Genomic DNA, 15,068 nt, shown 5'->3' on the forward strand with positions numbered 1-15,068 from the left:
ATTAAGACATAGGACATTTAAGTCATACCATGAAATTCGCAAATATTCCAAATGCTGCAGGTCCTTCCCAACTCTGCCCACTTATCCTACTCACGTTTCCCACCACTCTCTTGATTTATTGTGCCATTTCTATCTTAGGCCTCAAGGCATCCCAAATATATACAAGTTCTGCAAGATGAACAATCTAATTTCATTTAGAGTTCAGCTCAAATGTCATCTCCTTAAAAAGTCTTCCCTGTGCAAACTAAAATAACACCTACCCCAAAGGGAAAGGATTAGTCCTCTCTCCAAGAGACAATGGTCTCAGGATTTACCTCTCCTACCACTGTTTCCCTGGAAACCTATCAGTTTAAGATCAAGGTAGAATCTCGGCTATGTTATCAGACAAAATTTAGGACAGAAATGCCCCTGGACTGGTGAATTTGGACTGGGAAGACTGTAAATGAACCACAAATGCCTGTTGGGAGCACAAGCTTCAGCTTCCTACTACATAGTGAGGGAGGAAAGCGAAGGTATAGTTAGGTATGAATGGAAGTATTATCAAGAGGACCAAGATAAAAGTTAAGGACCAACTACTCCAAAGGATTCTACATAGAATTTCAATTCAACAAAATCCTCAAGCTTGACCAACTTGAAGTTTGAAATTCCAGATAGTACCATTCAATGATGAACCAGTTCTTCATAACAGGTATTATTTCTCTAAGCTACTGTTTCAACTTAGGCTCTAAATGCCACTCTATGAAAGAAAAACAAACTATAAATTTCTTTAAGATTAAGGCTAAGTGAACTATCTACCTAAAAGGGTCTATCAGCAAATGGTTTGCTCTCCTAGCCTCCACCTGGAAATCCTCTAATGAGCTTCTTGAGTATCCTCTGGTAGCTTAGACCAGAGTACTGGAATCTCTTGTGCAGTATTTCACAATTAATTTATTACAATATAAAGTACTAAACTTTGGCTTACAACATTTTCTCTTAGCTTAAATAAAAATATATCTCTTAGTAAGTCCAAAAAAGGTAGGAGGGATGGACCTTACAAGCAGGAAAGATCTACAAGTCCATGAAAATGTGTTGGCTCTTCTACGCTGTATATTACTAGGAAATGATATATTATCCTAGCTCATATGTTTATTACTAAGGTAAGAAGATAGAGAATTTCTGCCTATAGTGACTGTATATTTCTAGTCAAAATGGAAAACAAGATCAAATTCTTACTTGGTATCATGGCTCTAAACTATGACAAGGGGATCCCTGAGTGGCTCAGCGGTTTGGCGCCTGCCTTCAGCCCAGGGTGTGGTCCTGGGGTCCCGGGATTGAGTCCCACATCAGGCTCCTGTCATGGAGCCTGCTTCTCTCTCTGCCTCTCTCTCTCTCTCTCTTTCTCTATGTCTCTATGTCTATCATGAATAAATAAATAAAATCCTTAAAAAATAAAAAATAAACTGACAAAAAAAGCAGAAGAGCAAAAAGAATTTTAAATTGAAGGTAATAATTTTTCCTTACATTCTATAACCTCACACCAAAATCTCTAACACTACACAATGTGTAGGGGCGAAAACTACAGTGAGAATGTGAAAATACAGTAAACTTTTATGCTCTAAAAAAAGATGAATATATGGCAATGCTTGTAGTTTTACTATAATTAAGATAAGTTAACTATTAAACAACTATAATCATTTTAAATTTGAGACAACGTTTAAGAACTATAAATGTATCTACAAGTCTGTGTTAGGAAGGGCTTAGTAACTACATAATCAATAAAAAAGCATGGTTCGAGTATTGAGAAAATGAAAATAAATGGAAAAAAATCTAAATTAGTAACCAAACAAAGAAATTCAAAAATATAAAGAAAAGAAACAAAAAGAACATCAAAGACTTCTCATTTTACAAATTTTGGAACACTACCAAAATGACAAATAAGATTTCAGACATAGAATATTAAAGACAGATCTCTCAATGAGTAGAATGGGTTTTACCTGTGCAATGACCAAGATGCCTTATATCAATTTGTTCTTGCTTTATACAAGATGCTTCTCGAACAAAACAAGGATTGTTGTAGGAACTCCCATCAGAAGCACACACAGGATTAAAACTGTAGCCACTGCAATCTATATTACATACACACCTGTTGGAAAAGACAAAAATTACCTATATTTTACAACAAAAGTATTTCACAATGCTGTATTTCATTTTCTTCTTTTCTGCTTTCTGTTAACAGAAGTCAATATCTCGTTTTAAGTCACTATGATAAAAGATTAAGCAAAGCGAACACCCGAACACCCGTCTAACAATTTCTTTCAGGTGAGAATTCAGAGATAATTTCATCCAGATATTATTAACCAGGTGGTTTCCCAAGAATTTTTATCATCTACATACAATAATCAAGAGATGTCAAATGTCAACAATGTTAATTAAAAAGCAACATGGTAAGGACACAAAATTATGAGTCAAAAGTCATGAATCCAAATCCTAGTCCAAATAATTACTAGATTTGTGCCGATTCTTCCCTTAAGTCTTAGTTAACTTATCTGTAAAATAGAGGTTATAATAATATACCGACCCCCACAAATAACTGCGAAGATGAAAAAACATAATTTGATATAAGCCATGTAAAATGAAGGCCTTCCAAAGCGTTTTTAGCTGAACATCTACCTATATCATTGAGTGTACACTGAACACTGAGACTGCATAAGGAAGTCCTAGGCATGGTCACTCCTACCAAGAACGATAAAATCTAATTGGGAATATAAAAATTTAAAAAAAAATAGAGACTCTTTTGCTTCCAGCAACACTGTAGACTCAGAAGCTAATTTTCCCATTGAATACAACAAAAAATACAGGAAAAGTATTTTAAAATATTCTCTCAAAGGCATTCATAAGTTGACAAGAAATAAAGGAATATTCAGAACAAAAGTTAAACAAAAGTTAAATGAAGACAGGAACAGAGGAAGGTCAATTGCATTGGCTAAAGCCGATTTTCACCTTGAAAGTGTTTACCAAATTGGATAAATTCAATTATCAACTCTTTTAGCCTTGTAGGCCCCTGGGAATAGAAGACAAACAATACTGACCTACCTAAGATGGGGAGTTTGAAGACCCTTGAAAAGCTGGTACCTCAAAAAGCTACAACTCTCAGCATGCAGATAAACTAGAAATGAGCTTCTATATTCCACAGGGACTATTTAAAGGGGGTAAGGGGGTGCTGCCCTGAGCCACGGCATTGGAGAGAGGGAAGAAAAACATCTCCCCTGAGAATTAAAAACCACAAGCCAACCCTCACATGGGTAATTACAACTTAAAATACTACTTGGGTGTTCTGAAAAACCTCAAACCCAGAATTTATTTTAAGAGCCAAGGACTGGAAGGGGCCCTAGGCAAATGACAGAAGCAAATGCAATCTCCTTTGGAGAAACCAACTTTGCTATCCTTGACCTCAAACATTTTCCAAGATACACTTCTGAGAAAAATAAGCAGATCACACACTCACTCAGTCATATCTACAACAAATAAGGAAACAAAAATACCATGAATCGAACAAGTTGATTTGAAAATGAACCAAGCAAGGGCACCTGGCTGGCTCAGCCAGTGGAGCATGCAATCTTAATCTCCCTGTCATGAGTTTGAGCCCCACATCAGGGGTAGAATTAACGTTAAAAAAAAGAAAGAAAGAAAAGAAAGCGAAAAGAAAGAAGGGGAAAAAATGAACCAAACAGAACTTCTAATAGATAAAAAATGTGTTATTAGAAATAAAAAGCTTGGGGCACCTGGGTTCATTTTAAGCATCTGCCCTCCATTCAGGTCATGATCTCCAGGTCATGAGATCAAATCGTGTATTGGGCTCTGTGCTGGGTGGGAAGCCGGCTTGGGAGTCTCTCTCTCTCCCTCTGCCCCTCCCCCTATCCATGGTGTGTGCACTCTCTCTCAAAAAAATAAATAAAAATTAAAAATTAATAAATTCAATAGGCAGATTTAACAGATTAGAGAAACTAAAGGTGAGTTAGGGAACTGGCAGATATGTCAAAGGAAATCACTCAGACCATAGCAGAGACTCAAAGAGGTGGAACATAGGAAAGATTAAGAAACATGAAGACAGAAGTGACAGAATTAAATATATACTCATTTCACAATTTAAAACTTAAGAAAAAGCAAGAAAAAAATTTTAAAAATTCGAATTTATTAAAGTCAGAAATGGCTTTTACATTTTGGGGGAGGGGGCAAAAGAATGTGACAGAGGGACGCCTGGGTGGCTCAGAGGTTGAATGTCTGCTTTCGGCTCAGGGCATGATCCCGGGGTCCTGGGATCAAGTCGTACGTCGGGTTCCCCGCAGGGAGCCTGCTTCTCCCTCTGCCTGTGTCTCTGCCCTTCTCTGTGTCTCTCATGAATAAATGAATAAAATCTTTAAAAAAAAAAAAAAAAACAAGAATGTGACAGAGACCACATTTGGTCTGCAGTGTAAAATATCAATCAACTGGACTTTTACAGAAAATCCTTGCTGAGGGACGCCTGGGTGGCTCAGTGGTTACGCATCTGTCCAGTTGTGATCCTGGGGTCCTAGGATCGAGTCCCACACTGGGCTCCCCACAGGGAGCCTGCTTCTCCCTCTGCCTATGTCTCTGCCTCTCCCTCTGCATCTCTCATGAATAAATAAATAAAATTCTTCAAAAAAAAAAAAAAAAAAGAAAGAAAGAAAGAAAATCCTTGCTGACCCCAGCTTGACAGGATATAAAGTGAGCAAAACTGGAATAACAATAAATGAGAAAACGTGACTAAGGGAAGATTATAGAAACATTTCAGGAACAAGAAAAGGCCCAACAACAAAGGCAAGATACCACAGCAATCCAGGAAATGATTTGGCAGTGGGCACTGAGCACAACTGTGACCAAGTGTAGGAGAAAGTCCGCATTCTTCAGTGTGATGGTACCACTGCATGTCAGACTAACAATGGTGAGAACAAACCACAGCTACTGTCCTCAATGGCACATGAGGAAAGAAAATGAAATTACCATGCCAAGGAAAGTCCGGCTCAGTGAAACTATGAGCAGAGGAGGAAAATATTAGACTCTAGAGGCTGCTACTCCTGATTATAGCATTTACAGCTGTTGGCACACTGGCAACGGCGCAGAGGGCAGGATGCCCAAAGCATAGAAGTGTGCACAGGGGTGGAAAGAAATCACTTCAGTAAATATGCCAAATTCAAAACATTTAACGACCATTTACTCTGCACCTACTGTGTGAGAATGCTCACATTTGCCTTATTTAATCCTGACAACAAATAATTATAAAAAGGGAAGATGAATAAGAACAAAGTTAAAAAGCCCAAGATCAGAGCACCTAGGTTCAGTGGCTCAGTGGTTGAGCAACTGCCTTCAGCTCAAGGCGTGATCCCGGGGTCTTGGGATCAAGTCCTGTATCGGGCTTCCCTGCATGGAGCTGGCTTCTCCCTCTGCCTGTGTCTCTGCCTCTCTCTCTGTGTCTCTCATGGATAAACAAATGTCTCTGCCTCTGTGTGTGTGTGTGTGTCTCATGAATAAATAAATAAAATATTTTTTAAAATAGAGTGATTTAAATTTGAGCTTAGGGGCACCTGGGTGGCTTAGTGGTTAAGCCTTTGGCTCAGGTCATGATTCCAGGGTCCTGGGATTGAGTCCCACATCAGGCTCCCCACAGGGAGCCGGCTTCTCCCTCTGCCTGTGTCTCTGCCTCTCTCTCTGTGTCTCTCATGGATAAACAAATAAAATCTTTAAAAAAGAAAAAAAAAAAAAGCCCAAGATCACAAAACATAACGTGGCTGGGATGGTGTTCTCTCTACTCATTATAGCTGTTGTGTAAAACATAGATCTCTGCACAGAAAGTGACAAATGAAAGGAGACACGAATTTTCCACATTTTTAAAAATTTTTTTAGTATTTTTTAAAGATTTTATTTATTAGAGAGAAAGAGAGAGAGAGTATGAGCAGGGGGAGGGAGAAACAGACTTCCTGCTGAGCAGGAAGCCTGATGCAGGGCTCAATCCCAAGAACCTGAGATTATGACCTGAACCAAAGGCAGATGTTTAACCAACTGAGCCACCCAGGTACCCCTGATGTGGCTAGTCTTTTCCTTTTTTTTATAAGATTTTATTTAAGATTTTTTTTTAAGAGAGCCCAAATGGTGGGAAGGGGCAGAGGTATAAGGAGAAACAGACTCCCTGCTTAGTGAGGAGCCCAACACGGGGCTTGATCACAGGACCCTGAGATCACAACCTAAGCCAAAGGCAGATGCTTAACTGATTTGACACCCAGGTGCCCCTTTCACAACATGGGCCTCACTTTTCTCTCAAACACACCATGGACACTCCTCAGGGCCTTCCCCGGAACACTTCCCTCAGACACCCACCACATTTGATCCCTCACTTCAAGTTTTTTCTCAAGTCTTAAAAAAATGGCTGAAAAATAAAGCACTAAGTATCCATTCAAGAAGTTAAGAAAAGAACAATGAAATAAATCTGATGAAAACAAAAAAGAAGGGAATAAACAAAGGAATGGATACAGATACATGGGGATATAGATATGGATATATAGATATATCTCAGCAGAAACAGAAAACAAAGTTACAACATAAAAGATCAATAAAGCCAAAGCTGATCCTTTGAAAAGACTTTTGAATCTACAAAGGAGGATAAATCCAGAAAAAGAGAAAAACATATCAGGAATGAAAAAGACTAGACTTGGCAGGAATTATGGTTTAAGAGATAATGAAGGGCTATTATAAGCCACATTAAGACAGCAAGTTTGAAAAGTTAGGTAAAATGAGTAATTTTTAAAACTATTAACTATCAAATTTAACCAAAAAAGACATAGAAGCTGAATGGTATTTTAAGCATTAAAGAAATTAACCTATTTGAAAACAAAAGCAGTCCTTCAGACAGCTTCAGAACCAGGCGCTATTTAAAAAGAAAATTTATGAACACACTCATTACAATCATTCAATAAATAAATCATTCTATTCTTTCACGAAGTCATCCAGAGACTATAAGGAACACTCCTTAACTCACTTTCTAAGGCCACATAAACTTTAAAAAAAAAAAAATCATCAAAAGTAACAGGTTATAACTCACTGAATAAAAATGAATAAAAGAAAATTTCATCATTATGGCAGAACACTAATACTGCACAGGCATAGATATCACAATCATAAAACAATAGGATGTGATTGAAAAAAGGAGCACCGTGAGAACAAAGATGAACTCTCAGAAATTAAAATTACAGGGGTGCTCAGTCAGTTAAGCATCCAACTCTTGATTTCAGCTCAGGTCATGATCTCAGGGTCCTGGGATTGAGCCCCGCAGCAGGCTCCTCACTCAGCAGGGGGCCTGCTGGAGATTCTCTCCTTCTCCCTCTGCCTCCCAAGGTACTTGCCCGCTCTCTTTCTCTCTCTCTCAAATGCATAAATCTTTAAAAAAAGAAAATTATAGCAGAAATAAAACACTCAAAAAAGGCCTGGTAGATAAAATTGAAGAAATCTCAGAAGGCACAGCAAAATTGTTTAAAAAATGAAAATGATTCACTCACACAGGGAATATAAGAAATAGTGAAAGGGATTATAGGGGAAAGGAGAGAAAATGAGTGGCAAAGATTAGAGAGGGTGACAAAACATGAGAGACTCCTAACTCTGGGAAACGAACAAGGGGTAGTAGAAGGGGAGGTGAGCGGGGGGATGAGGTGACTGAGTGACAGGCACTGAGGGGGGCACTTGACGGGATGAGCACTGGTGTTACTATATGTTGGCAAATCGAACTTCAATAAAAAATATATATATGTATATATATAAAATGAAAATGAGAGAAAATCTAGGAAAATTAAAGGACAAGTCTAGGATGTCCAACAACCAAATAACAGAAATACCAACAGAAAAGACAGGAAAGGACATCATCATCATTAAAGAACTAATTGAAAAAAAAAAAAGAACTAATTGAAGAAGGGGCACCTGGCTGGCTCAGTCAGTAGGGCATGTGATGATTGATCTCGGGGTTGTGTGTTTAAACACCACACTGGCTGTAGAGATTACTAAAAGAAATAAAATCTTAAAAAAAAAAAAAGAACTAATTGCAGAAAATTTCTCAAATCAGAAATAAGTAACTTTCTAAGAAAGGGTGTAACATTGTGAAATTCCACTACTGGGATCAAAAGATTCTGTAACACAAAAGATGAGGAATCAGAATGGCTTCAGACTTCTACAAGCAATACTGGAAGCTAGAAGACAAGAGAGCAAATGCTTTCACAATTCTGAGAGAAAATTACTTCCCATTTAGAATCATGTGCTTGACAAGTGATAAATCAAGTATTAGGTGTAGGATAAAACCACTTTCAAGGCACCTGGCTGGCTCAGCTAGCAGAGTGTGTGTGACTCTTGATCTCGGGGTCGTGAGCTTGAGCCCCATGCTGGGTATAGATATTACTTAAAAATAAAATATTAAAAAAACAAAAACACTTTCAAACATTACATCTCAAAAGTTCTTAGCTTTTTTTTAACATCTTGTACTCTTTTTCAAGAAACTACTGAAAAATAGACTAAAATGGGAGAATAAAACCAAGAAATTAAAGGCAAAAATACAAGAAACAGACTATCCTATATAGAAGAGAGGTAAATGAATATCTAGGATGCTTGTGCTATAACAAAAAATACATTTGGTCTTTGTCCCCTGTTCTGGCACAGAGCGCCTAAAACCCTTGAAACTGTCTGACTGGAGAATATTCTGTATGCTAAGGAAATGATTCATTGAGGGAAGGCAAGGAGGCACAAGTTTGACACCAGAAAAACCAACCATGTTAAAGTCAGAACATCCACTTCCCCACCCCACCAACCCACCTGACTTCTGGGGAAAGGGAGAAAAAGGGATTAGAGATGGCGTTCAATCACCAATGACCAATAATTTAACCAAAAATGAAACTACAATAAAAAAAAAACTTCAAACAGGAGCATTCCAGGATGGTGAACATATCCAATGCTGGGAAGGTGGTACACCTGACACCATGGAGACAGAACAGAAACTCCTCAAGACCCCTCCAGAACCTGCACCTCTGCACCTCTTCATTTGCATTCTTTATAATTAAGAGTAAGCATAGCAGTTTCCTAAATTCTGTGGATCATTATTTGCAAATTATCAAACCTGAGGCAACGTTGTGGGAATCTCCAAATTAGTAATGTGCTGAGAGGAAATGCAGGGAGCCTCACTTACAAGTAGTGTCTTGTGGGTCTGTGCCTTCATTCTATGGCATCTGTGCTAACTCCAAGTAGACAGTATCAGAGTGGAAGTGGTTGTGATAGGAGAACTGGAGAACTGGTTGTTGTTGAAAAAGATACAACACTAAAGAAAGATCCCAGGGTGACAGCTATATACAAGATGTACACTGCAAACAGTCCACACTGAAATAGTTTCACTCTGTAGACAGTCCTGTTGATGGCTGTAATTACTGATTACTAAGAGGCCTAGTGCCACTATGCTCTTTTTAGCCAGGGGACAGAATAGAATGCCCAGGTAAGCCTGATCCAGATTTTGATACTTGGCTTGTCTTAGTATAGTGGGGAAGTTCCCCCACTCTCCCCTGTATGTCCTACTGCCTGACCCAAATTAGCACACTCATTTAATTGACTCCTGAGAGCTAGAGGTCAGCTATGGCGAGGAAAGGAGAAACACAGAATAGGCCCTTCTCTGATCACTTTCCTGCTAGTCATCCATACCTGGCAACACTAGAATCCTGGCAGATGTCTCAACTGTGATGAGCTCTAGGTTCCTCATGACTCACTCATGCTCTTGTCCACTGATGTCCCCAGAAGGGAATCTTGTAAACTCTCTGGGAACCTGAAAGCTGGACTCTGACTCAAAAACCATTCAATGTGGGGGAACCCTGGGTGGCGCAGCGGTTTAGCGCCTGCCTTTGGCCCAGGGCGCAATCCTGGAGACCCGGGATCAAATCCCACGTCGGGCTCCCCATGCATGGAGCCTGCTTCTCCCTCTGCCTATGTCTCTGCCTCTCTCTCTCTGTGTGTGTGACTATCATAAATAAATAAAAATTAAAAAAAAAAAAAAAACCATTCAATGTATCTTCTTCTGTAAGCCTTCATATAATCATAGCACTATTGCCCTTTCCTTCCATGGCTGAGTTAATGCTCCATTCTGGTAACAGGGCAATTTTCTATTTTGTACCCTAGGTGTTAGATACACAGATGTAGTATTCTTTAAATTACATACATATGAATGCAAACATACATTTTACAATACATGTTCTAAAATAAAATGTGAAACAATATAGTGTGCTGCCATTAGTTTTAAAAAAGAAAGAGAATGTATGTACACATTTGATTGTACATACATAAAATAATTGCTGAGAGATTAAATAAACATCACAGTGACTGCCTCTAGTAAAGACAACTGAATGGCTGGGAAACAGAATTAGGAAACAGACTTTTTACTGTAGAACCTTTTAAAGCTTTTGAGTTTCTAACACTGCAAATTTCAAAGGCATGAATGCATACATACATACATAAATAAATCCAATGGCTTCTATGATTTTTGCAAATCACAACTCTGAGTCTTTAAAATAGGGATAATACCTCATAATACTGGTTAAAGAACCAAATAAGCTTTTGTAAAAAAAAATAATAAAAAAAAGAAGCCCTTTGAAATAAAATACTATGTACATCTGAAGATAGTAGTATTATTATTGGAAAAAAATCTATCCTTTCCCTTCCCTTCTCTTTACTTCATAAAGAAAGTGTAATTCCTTCTTGATATGGTAAATTTATTTAGCGGTTAAGAAAACACTGGTTTATTGAACTAATTCATGTGACGTTATTTAGATTAAAAAACACCTATGAAGCCTGCAACAAGTTCAGTATTATATCCATCTTTTTCACGTATATTAAATCCATACAATGATCCTGTGTGCAGCTCTACTTGATTAATACAGCCCTACTGTGAACAGCCATGAGTTCAACAAAGACCTATAGAGGGATACTACAACCTAACCTTATGGCAAGTTCACCCAGTCTAGAAATCAGTGGGACAAAGTCCCTGACCTTAGGGACCAACAATCTGCTCGTGATCCCAATAGCATAAGTGCAACACAGAAGGTATTTCTCAAGAACAAGAAGCAACACAGAATAGGGTCACCAAACTCACAGGGACTGTGGAAGAGAGCAAGGGAGGCTTTAGGGAAGAGGCACTGACTTGGGACTTTTGTCATACTTCATCCAGGTCGAGAAGAAAGAGTAAGAATTAAACTAGTAGATAAATAGGAATGGGACTCCAGGCAGAAGGAATAAGAAGCAAACTATTAAAGAGTAGCAGGGCATTCAGAAAACTGCAAAAGGTTATGGGGATATGGTGTTATGCATTTTAAAAACAGACCTCTCAAAAGAAACCTTTACTAGCAGCTATATAGCACTACAGGAAAATATTTCTGGACAAAGGAGCCTGTCATTGCTAACTCTGGCTTATGCTTTGTATAAAATAATGTTTAATAGTGTTGTTTCCTGTGATCAGAAGAAAAAGAACAACATACAATTATTTTTCCATTATATCTAAGGGGCCATTATAGGAATTTATTAAATCTAAATAGTTTTAAAAGTCTGTACTTTTTTTATTTTATTTATTTATTTATTCATGAGAGATACAGAGAGAGAGAGGCAGAGACACAGGCAGAGGAAGAAGCAGGCTCCATGCAGGGAGCCCCATGTGGGACTCGATCCCAGGTCTCCAGGATCACACCTTGGGCTGAAGGCGGGACTAAACCGCTGAGCCACCAGGGCTGCCCAAAAGTCTGTATTATATATCCACAGTAAGGCAATGTTAAATGACAAAACTTATTCCCATCTCTGATTAGGAGGAAATAAAGAATAGATAACAACAGGAAAGGAACTTCCTTTGGTTCTTTTTTTAAAAAGTCTATGTGGCATCAGGAAGGAGAACATAATGGAGAACACACAACGTATAGCATTACTCTCTGTTCATTCTAAGAGACAGACTCATCAGATTTTGACACTGACCAGCCATCTGTGTCAAACAGAAAATGATCCCACAAATGACAAAGATGTCCAAGCAGGTAGATTAACTGTTTATCAATGTTGTCTGTCACACTGCATACCTACAATGGTTCTCTGAGAAACTCTGAAATCTCCTATCACTCAAGGAAACAGCATCTCCAAAAGACTGACATCAAAGAGGCAGAAGAGCAGGGGCTATTTTCCATAAAAAGCATCACCCACAAAGTTCAAAAGAAATAATTCAAGGATTTTGCTAACTCACCTCCATTGACATTGTGTCTGATGATTCTACTGAATCCTCAAACCATTCGTGGGCAGAGATTTAGGTCAGGAATATAAAGGGTACTGATGTGAAGGAGTTCTAGGATTATTTGGCCCCACTGTGCAAACAGTTGATGGCCATCTTGCAGCAGTAACTTCAGCTGTGGTCAGATTACAAATACTGCTTAGAAAAGGAGAGGTTTGCTGCAAACACATGGTTTAAGAAATATAACGTGCTGTAAAGCAGATGCTGTTTCTAAGTTTTAAGACTGAGTAGATCTGGGCTGAAGCCTTTTTGTTGGTGCAAGATGCTAGTGCTCTTCCTTCCCCAGTCACTGAAACCCATACAGAAACAGGGGCCAGAAACTCAAAGTAGTTTGGAATGCTTAGCCCCCACATGGAGAGCAGCTGTTCTGCAGAGTCCCACAGTATGGTGATGGACTTTATGAGAATGAGAAATAAACTTCTGTTAGCCAACCCTCCAAAGAAAGACTAAGTAGAGTGTCTATCCACTATAATTCACAATGGAATACTGAAACCTCACCCAGGTGGGAGTCAAATTTCTTGGAACTTCAGTACCTAGCCCTAGGTATAAATTCAAAAGGTAAACATCAATGAAGACAGCCATCACTAAACCCATGCAAACACCAGTGTCACTGGAGAAGCACAATGTGCTTCAAGAAGGAAAGGGGGACAAGATTACTAGAACTCATACACCAATTCGGCAATGTGGCAGGATACGAAATCAACGCCCAGAAATCAGTGGCATTTCTATACACTAACAATGAGACTGAAGAAAGAGAAATTAAGGAGTCAATCCCATTTATAATTGCACCCAAAAGCATAAGATACCTAGGAATAAACTTAACCAAAGAGGTAAAGGATCTATACCCTAAAAAGTACAGAACACTTCTGAAAGAAATTGAGGAAGACACAAAGAGATGGAAAAATATTCCATCCTCATGGATTGGAAGAATTAATATTGTGAAAATGTCTATGCTACCCAGGGCAATTTACACGTTCAATGCAATCCCTATCAAAATACCAGGGACTTTCTTCAGAGACTTTGAACAAATAATCTTAAGATTTGTGTGGAATTGGAAAAGACCCTGAATAGCCAAGGGAATATTAAAAAAGAAAACCTGAGCCGAGGGCATCACAATGCCAGATTTCAAGTTGTACTACAAAGCTGTGATCATCAAGACAGTGTGGTACTGGCACAAAAACAGACACATAGATCAATGGAACAGAATAGAGAACCCAGCCAGAAATGGGCCTTCAACTCTATGGTCAACTGATATTCTACAAAGGAGGAAACAATATCCACTGGAAAAAGGACAGTCTCTTCAATAAACAGTGCTGGGAAAACTGGATAGCCACATGCAGAAGAATGAAACTAGACCATTCTCTTACACCATACACAAAGATAAACTCAAAATGGATGGAAGATCTAAATGTGAGATAAAAATCCATCAAAATCCTAGAGGAGAACACAGACAACACCCTTTTTGAACTTGGCCACAGCAACTTCTTGCAAGATATATCCGTGAAGGTAAGGAAAACAAAAGCAAAAATGAACTACTGGGATTTAAGATAAAAAGCTTCTGCATGCAAAAGAAACAGTCAACAAAAGTAAAAGACAACCTACAGAATGGGAGAAGATATTTGTAAGTGACATATCAGATAAAGGGCTAGTATCCAAGATCTATAAAGAACTTTAAACTCAACACCCAAGAAACAAACAATCCAATCATGAAATGGGCAAAAGACATGAACAGAAATTTCACCGAAGAAGACATACACATGGGAAAGCACATGAGAGAATGCTCCATATCACTTGCCATCAGAGAAATACAAATCAAAACCACAATGAGATATCACCTTACACAAGTGAGAACGGTGAAAATTAACAAGACAGGAAATAACAAATGTTGGAGAGGATGTGGAGAAAGGGGAACCCTCTTGCACTGTTGGTGGGACGGTGAACTGGTACAACCACTCTAGAAAACTGTGTGGAGGTTCCTCAAAATGTTAAAAATAGAGCTACCCTAAGACCCAGCAATTGCACAGCTGGGAATTTACCCCAAAGTTACAGATGCAGTGAAAAACTGAGACACCTGCACCCCAATGTTTATAGCAGCAATGTCCATAATAGCCAAACTGTGGAAGCAGCCTTGGTGTCCATCGAAAGATGAACAGATAAAGAAGCTGTGGTCTACCTGGATCAAGTCCCACGTTAGGCTCTCTGCATGGTGCCTGTTTCTCCCTCTGCCTGTGTCTCTGCCTCCCTCTCTCTCTCTCTCTCTCTGTCTCTCTATGAATAAATAAAGTCTTTAAACAAACAAAAAAAAAGAAGCTGTGCTCTATGTATACAATGGAATATTGCTCAGCCATTAGAAACGACAAATACCCACCATTGGCTTCCACGTGGTTGGAAATGGAGGGTATTACACTGAGCGAAGTAAGTCAATTGGAGGACAATCATTATATGTTTTACTCATACAGGAAATATTAAAAATAGTGAAAGGGATTAGGGGAAAGGAGAGAAAATGAGTGGGAAAAATTAGAGACGGTGACAAAACATGAGAGACTCCTAACTCTGGGAAACGCACAAGGGGTAGTGGGAGGGGAGGTGGGTGGGGGGATGGGGGATGGGCACTGATGGGGGCACCTGACAGGATGAGCACTGGGTGTTATACTATATGTTGGCAAATCGAACTCCAATCAAAAAAAATATATATATAAAGAAGGAAGGGGGAAAAGCCTTTCAGAAGCTAAAAATGATT

General features: G+C 38.8%; 1 protein-coding gene across 2 annotated transcripts in view; it reads right to left on the minus strand.

Moving 5' to 3' along the window:
* The window catches only part of TMEFF1 (transmembrane protein with EGF like and two follistatin like domains 1), an 80,065-nt gene that overhangs the window by 24,113 nt on the left and 40,884 nt on the right, over window positions 1-15,068 (minus strand). For both annotated transcript variants that reach the window (XM_072727847.1, XM_072727846.1), the window contains exon 6: window positions 1,974-2,122. In XM_072727847.1, coding sequence (XP_072583948.1) covers window positions 1,974-2,122 — 149 coding nt within the window. The remainder of the gene's footprint in view (window positions 1-1,973; window positions 2,123-15,068) is intronic.

Source organism: Vulpes vulpes, chromosome 12 (assembly GCF_048418805.1).
Source record: "Vulpes vulpes isolate BD-2025 chromosome 12, VulVul3, whole genome shotgun sequence".
Taxonomy (NCBI): Eukaryota; Metazoa; Chordata; class Mammalia; order Carnivora; family Canidae; genus Vulpes; species Vulpes vulpes.